This window comes from Pundamilia nyererei, unplaced genomic scaffold, assembly GCF_000239375.1.
Source record: "Pundamilia nyererei isolate P.nyererei 1_Seehausen unplaced genomic scaffold, PunNye1.0 scaffold00046, whole genome shotgun sequence".
Lineage (NCBI taxonomy): Eukaryota > Metazoa > Chordata > Actinopteri > Cichliformes > Cichlidae > Pundamilia > Pundamilia nyererei.
The window spans coordinates 3709474-3719359 of record NW_005187447.1 but is presented as its reverse complement, the minus strand read 5'-3'; the positions used below and the strand labels follow the sequence as shown (position 1 = coordinate 3719359).

Genomic DNA, 9886 nt, shown 5'->3' with positions numbered 1-9886 from the left:
GTGTGTGTGTGTGTGTGTGTGTGTGTGTGTGTGTGTGTGTGTGTGTGTGTGTGTGTGTGTGTGTGTGTGTGTGTGTGTGAAGAAGTGCCGAGTGGGACGGGGAGGAGAAAATGATCGAGAGAGGATGAACATAAAGAAAGAAACGGTGGGAGAGGATAAAAGAGGCGGGGTAGTGGGACGGGGATGTGGGGGGGTGATGCGGTTGCCTTGGCGATGGTAGTCACGTCCCGGGCCGTCTGGTTGTCCTTAGCAACCAGACATGATGTAACGCAGAGATGAACTTGAACTGGACGGGCCAGTGAGGAAGAGGAGGGAGAGATTCATGAACGATGCACCTTTGGCGATCGATACGAGCCTATCAGAGATGGATTACACACACACACACACACACACAGAGTTTTGTGCTCCTGTGTCATAAACTCATACCCAGAGCGGAGAAGCAGCGTCCTGTGTTTGTAGTCCGAGAACCTGACAGTCTGACATCAGCCTGTTGTGGGTTCGACTAAATCAAGCCCCACTGGCATCCCCTAGAGGCAGCAGTGTTCATTACAACCACAGGATTATAGTGCTGGAAAGAGAATATCCTGAGGATAGCATCAAATAGCAAATAACAGAAATCCAGCCTGGAGGGACTGTTTGAGGCTTACTTAAAGGAGGCAAAGTCTTTTAATTCCCACAGTGTATCTGTATTATTGGACAGCAGCAGAGTAGCTCGGCATGATACAGGGTTCAAAATTATCTTCTTCTATCTCTTTACATTATGCTTTAGTGCACCACCTCAGTTTATGAACATGCAGTTTTAGCTCCTGCCCCTGGGAAAGACTTTCTTCTGATTTGCTGCTACTCGTAAATGGAAGGGTTGAACATGCTTATATGGTGATCTCTGTTGGAGACTATTTAATCATATCCTATCTCTATGTCACACAGACCCAATAGAAGAAAAAAATGGATAAATTGGTCTCAGAAAGTTGACTCTGTTCATCTGGACAAAGCGTTTCCAAGTTTCTGAGATTTCCTTACCCGGGAGATTGAGCATCCATCAAGACGTGACTGGGTGTTTAGAGCACTCTGTAGCCTAAGCTTTTAGCTCACAGTGATCACTGTACATACACTGACCTCATAAACCTCTAAAACTAAATTTTTTACACCTTTGCACTAGGGCTGCCACGATTAGTCGACTAATCACGATTACGTCGACTATCAAAATTGTCAACGACAAATTTAATATTCAACGCGTCGTTTGAAGCTTTGTAAGATCCTGAAAGACGCAGGAATAAGTGGTAGGATTTAAGAGTTTAATAACAGACTGAAACAGAAGATGGCAGCAATGCATCTACAGCTGCCGCTAAACCCCGAAGAAGAAGAAGCAGTCTCCGGTATCGTAGCTGTGTCCAAATTTAGGGGCTGCATCCTTCGGATCCGATTATGTTACAGCGACGCAACGAAGGCTGTCCAAATTCGAAGACTTCTCCAAACACACCCAACCCATCCTCCGTTTCCCCAGATTTGAAGGATGGGTTAGGTGTGTCCTTCGTGGCCCAACCTATCCCAGAATTCATAGCGCGGCCCAGCCAATTCTAGTTTCCAACAATGGCAGCAACTACTTAGTATTAATATTACTCGTATTACTCTTTCTGGGTCACAAAATAAACTTTTAAGATATTTTCAGGTGAGAATGTAGGTGTGTAAACTTCAAATATCTGCTCGGTTTATCAAGACGTCACATATTTGTAAAAGTGCTCCGATGTTTTTTGAGACGTCTGTTACCCACCAGCTCAATAGCTAGCCGGGGGGTTCAAGGCTCACTAGAGCAAGTGAGAAAACCGGACTCCCGGCACATTGTTTTCAAACCCCCCGCAGTCTTTCGCTACTCAGGTTAAACATGATATATAAGTCATTTAGATAACTTAAAAATAATAATAATTAAAATTAATTATAGTTTGACTTTTTTCAGTATTTTATTTGTTCCTGAGTAAATTGGTTTTGCTGAGATGAAAGTTATAATTTTCGCACAGCTGAATAAACGTCAAACAGAAAACTGATTAAACAGAAGTGTGAGATGGTCGAGAATTTACTCCAGTGTCCTGTTATATTTTAGATAGCAAGGAGCAGACGGCTGAGTTTATTATACTCCACCGAGATAATCTGCAAATTTCATTAAAAGTTTAATAAACTATCATCTTCTCTTTATTTTTAGTTAGCACATAACTTAAACACTTCAAACTGTAAGCTAATGATAGCTATATAAGAGCAGACGCATGCTGATGCAATAAGCTGTATGTTTTACGTCCAATGGATGCATGATCTGATTAGCCAACTAATCACAAAAATAATCGGCGACTAGTCGACTATCAAAATAATCGTTTGTGGCAGCCCTACTTTGCACCCATATAACTGAGAGGAAGTATGGACAACTTCATATTTGCCCTTTGTTGGGGGCAGCCCACCAGACACCATCAGCATATATTTTTGTCACCTGTCCTACAAAAACAGGCAGTTTCACTCAAAAGTCAGTTAATGCTTTAATTTTAATCCATCTGGGTCCCAACTGTCTGGAGGTTGAATGTGGGTTTGTTTGGCCTACTGTCAGTGTCAGAGTGAAGATCATTCATGGACACACCTTTTCTGGTCTTGTGTTGTAACAGGATATATTGAACAACAGTCTCACTTATTTCAATCTAAAGAAATAATTCATGTTTCCTCAAAGACATACTTGAGTTATGCTGAATTCAGGAGAACACACATATTTAGTTTGGCGCTACAAGCTAATCCACCTTAAGATTTATACTGTAACATCATGAATCCTTAAGTAAGTTTTTCCTTATTCAGTTTTTAACCACAGTTTGGAGAATTGTTTCTATAGCAACAGGAGTTGAATGTATCATCTGCATAGAAAAGTCCATAAACTTCAGTCACAGTGTCATTGGTTTGTGGCCAATAACAAACCACACAACAAGCCGTCCTGGAGGCTGCACGGTGGGAAGATTTCATACAGCCTTAGACTAATCTTTGAAACCTTAGTGATATATGTGTAACCCCGCTGATTGGTTCTGGGTAAATTTGGACGACAAGTACCTGCAGTCGGGATCGTCCGGTAAGTGGTTGCTAAAGCAGTCCAGATGTTAACATCTGTTTTTATCTCTCCACAGTGGTACCTGGGATAAGGACTCCAGAGGCCCCTCCGCCCACCTGTACGACAGATCGCTGCAGTCTCCTCTCCGACCTTTCACCTTTGATGCCAGCTGTGACAGAAAGCCCAGTCTAACCTATCCCTACTCCTTTCCTGTTCCGCCGCCACCAGCACCACACACAGGCTCAGCAGCATCAGCATGGCTACAGCGGATCAAACGCACCGTGACCCCCTGCAAACTGTATATCACAGACATCCGTGCAAACGTATGGTTCACACCTCAGTGTCCATATACAGTGCCAGACCCACCCCCCACCCCAAATCCAACCAGGTTGATAAGTACGTGGGCGACCTGAGCCTTTGGGAAAGACTGAGTCACAGAGCTTCTGACGACACATATGCTCTCCCATCATCCTTTGCAGCGGGTGCATCCGTGGACTTACAGTCATACGAAACCCTCCCCACACTCATCACCTGCCCCCCCGTCTGGAGTCCGATGGTTTGGGGGTTCGTGAAGTTGGGATGTGGCACAGTTGGTACGAGGGGCCACCAACATCGCCACCACCTGAGCCTTCACGGACTTCCTGGGATGGACTTCACGCCCCTCGGTTGCTGGCAGGTCAGGGAGGGGGAAGTTGGAAGGCTCTTTGAAAGGACATGGACCTGGATGGATGTGGAGGTGTGACAGGCGCAAACAGACGCCCCCACCTGTTTCACAGAAATAACAAGAACTTCATGTGGAGGGGAGGGGGGGGGGGGCTGTGACGGGCGACTGGGTGGAGGGTGGGTATAATCGTGGGGTTTTAGGGTTTAGGGTTTTCTTTATGTGAAGTGTTGCGACCAGATGCTGGTGGATCCGAGTTTGTTCCTCTTGGATGCTTTTTGGCTTCACGGCTCATTGATTTTTCTCTTTTCGCCACCATTTCAGCCTCCTCGTCCTCCACCATCCACCCATGGGGGTGAAGCTACAGCATGCTAAGAGTGGGCCGAAAACTCTGGTGTCCGAATCGAGGCAGGCAGATAGGAGAGAGAAGAGCAACTCAAACTTTACCAGTGAAATATTGATCATGAGGAAAGTGCAATTTTGTTGGCTAGCTGTTGGATAGTTAAATATCTTTGTAAGATAGCTCGTTGAAAACAGTTGATGAAAAGTATATATAAATATATATTTTTCTTCCTAGTCCGCTCACACCTCTGGGACTCTAAAATAGCGGGGTAAAAAAGACAACCACACAGCGCTGAAGTCGAAACCACAGCCGGGTGAGAAATAAGGCGAGCTGTATTCACTTTTATCGTTTCTTCTTTGTCGTTTGTTCATCGTGTGAAGCTGTTAGATGGTAGAATGAGAATCCCTTTAACAAATATCATTTTAAACAATCAGTCTTTTAAAGCAGCTGAAGTCTGCGCTTCATTTTGTTTGAGGAGGGAAAAAAACGCCAAGCGGTTAACTTATTTTAATGAGCACATCGTTTTACTTTCGATCCGAATTTAATGAAATCTGGAGAAAAAGTACCATGTGAGTTTAAGCTGAAAATAATCGCGTGGTTTAATCTTTTAACGCGTGCCGCCCAGTAAGGGCCGGCCCTGCGATTGGCTGGGTCTCCTAGAGGTCGTGCCCAGCCAAAAGCACTTATTCCCGCAGTTGGCCAATAGGCTGTGAGTTTGTAATCAGGGGTTTTGGTTTAGCTATGAAGATGTAGAGCAGAGGGTAACTCTCTGGAAGCTTTCGTCCACAAACAGACGGCCGACAGCGCTTCACGTGCAACTCAGCATTTTATCGATCTTGAGTTTTGTTTTTCCTTTCCTATACTATATATATAAATATATACACACACACACACACACACACTTACGACCATCCAGCGTTGAACAAAAGTGAATTTAAGTGAAAAAGTTATTTAAAAAAAAAAGAACAAAAAAATGCATGTTCTAGTGTTAGTGACAGATTTTTCCATAGATGATGTAGTTAGTGAGAAAAGACACTATATTGTAAACCCAACATCCGGCACTTGCCAGCAGCCGTCTATTAGTTTCCTCTTGCTGTCCTTCACAAACAACCAGCTCTCTTCGCTTCTCGTCATCTCTCCATCCTTTTTATTTCTCCTTCCTTCCTTTTCCTGCCACAACAGATCAGTTCTGCTTCGGTTTCGAGACGTTCATTCTTCCGTTTGATCTCAGATTGCACGGAAACACGTGTTCCTCATCGATGTGCCTTGAGCTTCAATTCAGTCCTGAGAGGTTTCATGAGATCTGGCGTGGAGAGTCGTGATTGGTTGTTTCTTTCCTTTAGTTTTCCTACTTTTCCTCCATACCCGAGATGTCGTAGAAGGCATTGAAGCTGAGGAGGAACCCTTTGTATTACGAGCTCTCGGGCCTGCGTGGCGTTCTGCCCCGCCCTCCAACACCTGCAGACCCGAGCAGATGAAATCTACACCAGCTACTATCAGCTCCACGTGCTAACAGCTAAAAGCACGCTGAAGTTTGGTGGAATGAGCACCCAGTGCGAGGTCATGTGACGTGATGATGTCTGGTTTGAACAAAAGGAAGTGAGCAGCACGGTTTGAGCCAACAGTTCTGCAGCTAAAAGTAGGTTTCAGGAAGTGCAGAGGTCAAAGTTCAGGGTCTCTGCTTTAGCAGTTTGGTCTTAGTTTTACAGCTGAAAGTGTTCAGCCAACAGTTTCATGATGGCAGACTTTTCAGTAAGTGAGCCGACCACATCACCTAATGAGCAAAACGTCATCCAGGTCTTGGTGGTCTTACGCACTTCACCTGAAGGCAGCTGGACTTCTTCTTAAGGTTCCTCACCTCACTGAGAGGCTTCCTCCATCCTAAAAGTTAATGTGGAGTCCTGGTATTTCTCTCAGGACCTCCTCCAAGGTGACAACCTGAGACTCCCTGTTTCTAGAATGGAGGAAGTGTCTCCTTTAGAAGTAGGATGAGGAGTTCACTCCTCCTGCTCCTCCACATCAAAAGGAGGCAGCCGGGGTGTCAGGCACGGCTCACCTCAGAGATTACATATCTCGGCTGTCCTGGGAACCAGCACCGCCGCTGTCCTTGGAGGTGGCAGAGGCAAGGGAAGTCTGGGCCCGGCCCCAGATAACCTGCAGAAAAAGTCGAGCAGCTTTAATGATAAATGTTAACAGAGCAGCATATTTGTTCGCCATGAGCAAAACAAAATGTGAACGAATTAACACACCGACAGGTTTTAAATATCACTCTGGGTCACCACACCTGAATCAAATGATAAGTTCATTACCAGGCCTCTGGTGGTAATTTAGCCATTTAAATCAGCTGTGTTGGATCAAGGAGACATCTAAAACCTGCAGGAAACCGGCCCTATTTTAAAGCCTGGTTAGGACACTTTTGGTCCGATGCATTCCAGACCAGCTTGTTACAGGTGTTTAGATGGTCACATGATTCTCTGAGAGTCTGCTACGCCTGGTGTGAGTAGGCTGTCACTGCAGGTGTGCTCATTGCACTGACCTTCACGCTCGTGTTGAAGGGGCAGACTGCTCTCCTGCGATGACTTGCGTCTGTTGCTGCGATCTCTGAACAGCAAAAAAACGTTTCTTTCACGTCTTCCTGTTTCCATTTTCAGTCCGTCAGTTCGTCTACTTTTGTTCCCACATTTGAATAACAAGGACATAAAATATGCAATACCTGCTTGCACTCAGACTTACGTAGTCTTCTGTTTCGTCTGTTTTGTGTTTGTTTTTTTCTTTCAACCAAAGTTAGCGTGCATGTAACTTCTGTCATGCTCCATGGTCAGTCCCTGAAAATGGTGAAGCCCCGCGGCGCCGCTCAGGGTGATTTACTCCGTTTCTTCCTTCCTTCCTTCCTTCCTTCCTTCCTTCCTTCCAGACAACCACAGTCTGACATCCGGGTCTCTCTTTCCCAAATCCTTTTTATTTGATTCCTTTAGTTGCCTCCGACAAGTCCAACTTCTCGTCCATCGTTCGGAAACGTTTCCGACGCCACTGCCCGCCTGCTGTGACGGCGCCCGCGGCTGTGACGGTCGAGTGGTTTCTCTTGCGGGTGCCGTGTTTCTTCCTCGTGTTTGTTCTGTCTCTGTTCTTGCCTACCCTTTAGCCATGAGTTGGGCATTAATTATCTGCACTAAATATGAAATAAATAGTGAAAAGTATGAAATTTAAAAAATAAAATAAATAAAAACAGCTTCCAGGGCTTAAAGCGAGTGAAGGGAATAAAATATTGCACGGACATTTTTTTGAAAGTGTCAGAAAAACTAAAAAAGCAGCCTAGCATCTAATCAGCGACGTACGGCTGCATGTAAGATAACAACACAATTGCACCGTTTTTAAAGACAGAAGATGATATAAAGCAATAGTTTGGGCAGCGTGTTTTGTTCTCGTGTTGTGTCATTTAGTTCAGCGGCGAAGAGACGGGCGGTGGGCAGAGCAGCAGCTGACTGCAAGACTTGTTTGTATGTTGTATAGTTTTATTAATTACACTGATTTTAAAGCTGCCCTATTTTCTAATGCAGGACTTTTGTAACATTGATTAAATGAGGAAAAAGTAGTGTTGTGAATTTTCTGATCGTTTGTATCGAGGCCACATTACTAGAACTGGTTGGTTTGTTTTCTGGGAACTGGACTTGAGTTGAAAACTTTCCTGTTTCCTGATTTGATTTCTTAGTTTTTCCTTTATTTGTTTTCCTTTTTCTGTGTATTTAAGGACATTTCCTCTGTTGATGGTTTAGCATATTCCTGCACTTACACGTTTGGGCGCTGTGGTGATCAGACCTTTGTAAATGGATGTTACAGTATGCTGTATGTTTTTGAAGGTTCTTTGTTGCATCAGTGTTGATGAAGCTAAATCCAGTAATTCTGAGGAAAATTGGTAAGAAAAGCGAGTTTTTTATGCATTTTTAACATTTTCGTTTTAGGCAGGAGACAATGACATAGCCAGCCAAAGGATGCCCCTACTATAAATGCATCTCGGCATCTTTTTTTGTGTTCACCATTCCATGCGGGAAAATAAACAGCTTGATTATGCAACATGATTCTTTTTCTTTTCCATCTGTTTCTTTCTTCACTGGCCCACAAGATCACCTCCTCCTCCTCACCCAGCCCTCCTCGAGCCTGGAGGTCCGCTTTGATCTCCGTCCATCCACACATCTGCCGCTGCTCCTCACATACAGTCAGCAGGTATCAGCCGGCGAGCGGCGAAGGCCGGCTTCCAGCGTGCTCTGAGGTCCCGCTCGCGATGTTTAGAGTAAACATTGAGAGGCGAGAACGCCAGCGAAGCTGCAGCTGGCGCTGTGGCCTCTGATTGCTTACAAGGGTCAAAGCGTCACGATGGCCACGGTGGCAGCAACGGTATTGTCATTGCCAGCCCCTTGCTGGCAGCGCCGCCATCTGTGACAGGAAGCAGGAAAAAATCGCACGTTAACGTCAGTCCGTCAATGTGTCGTTATCCTGCTGCTAACACGACACGTCTAAAGTTCAGTCGGGTGATTGAAGGAACGTGATCGGCAGAAACGGTTAAAGTTTAGAAGTTTAGGATTTTTACACGAGTCCACCTGTATCAAATTTTTTCTCACTCTAATGTAAACCAACTGACTCGACCAATCAGGTAGTTCCGTCACCTTTACAGTTTTGTCTTCGGAGAGGACGCCGAATGCTGCCCCGAGTGGTTTTACCGTTTTAGTGAAAGCGGCGGGACTGGCCTGCCGCTCGTTTGTGACTCAGATTCTAACTGCAGCATCTCCAGAGGTTCCTGTCGTTTCATCTACGAGTCTGAGCTGCGCAACGTCACATAAAACGCATAGCGAGCCAAAACCCGCATGGTGCTGCTGCGGTGACTGCACGTCCGGCCCGCAGCTCGTGTGCTCAGCGTCGGTGTGTTTTGAGTTCAGGACAGACTCAATCAGCAGAGCAGCAGTGGTCACGCTGGAACTCGTTGGAGAGACCCGGCTCTCTCACCCACCACACCTCCTTTACATTAAAAGACACATAAACCCCACCCCCACGCTGTGTCCAACCGGCTGAACCACCAGCAGGGGCGTTTGTTCGAAACACCTCACCCGCCTGCAGCCTCCTCCACTCCACTCACCCCCACACAATCATCCAAAGCTACCAGACAGAGAGCTGGAGTCACAGACTGAAAAACTCCAGAGGAGAGCCGCCGCCCGTGTCTCCTCCTCCTCGCTGCTAACCGTAGATCCTCGGGTTGGAGGAACCGTGCCGCTCCATCAGGAAACAGGGTTGAATGAAGGCCGCGCTTTTTACGCTAATGCCTTTGTTGTCTTCACGTTTGTCCAAATTCTCCTGGGCAGCGATTAACCCCTCCCACCTCACACACCCACCCCCGCCACCCGAGAAACACATCAGACCGGGCGCCGTGCGAGTCTGCGGGTCGGAAACAATCCGAAGGGGAGACGGTAGAGCCGGGTGTTTTTTGTCCACCCAAGGGTGAAGGCAGAGCACTCTGGTGGGATCCGCCACCACGCTTCGCTCTAAACCGAGTCCAAACGTTTCCCACGGAGCAGGAGGAAGACATCTTTCAGCACGTCGCTGTGCCGGAGCGCCAGCCAGGAAATCAGTACAAATGGCTTCAGTTTAGAGAAATGAAGGAAAGTCGTTGGACGCGAGGCAGGTAGCACTGGAGCTGCTCTCCGGCGCTCGGCTGTAATGAATCACGGTGTCACTGTTCCTTTGCAAAGATATTTATTTATCCTGCAAACATTACAAGGTGCTAAGTGTTAAATGGAGCCAGTGAAGCTGAGCTAAGCTG

General features: G+C 46.2%; 1 protein-coding gene across 5 annotated transcripts in view; it reads left to right on the top strand.

Annotated features, from left to right (window-relative positions):
* Window positions 1-3446, top strand: part of nfia (nuclear factor I/A) — a 104779-nt gene extending 101333 nt beyond the window's left edge. For all 5 annotated transcript variants that reach the window (XM_013910648.1, XM_013910647.1, XM_005732417.1 and 2 more), the window contains one exon: window positions 3150-3446. In XM_013910648.1, coding sequence (XP_013766102.1) covers window positions 3150-3164 — 15 coding nt within the window. In that variant the 3' untranslated portion in view covers window positions 3165-3446. The remainder of the gene's footprint in view (window positions 1-3149) is intronic.
* The last annotated feature ends 6440 nt before the right edge of the window (window positions 3447-9886 follow it).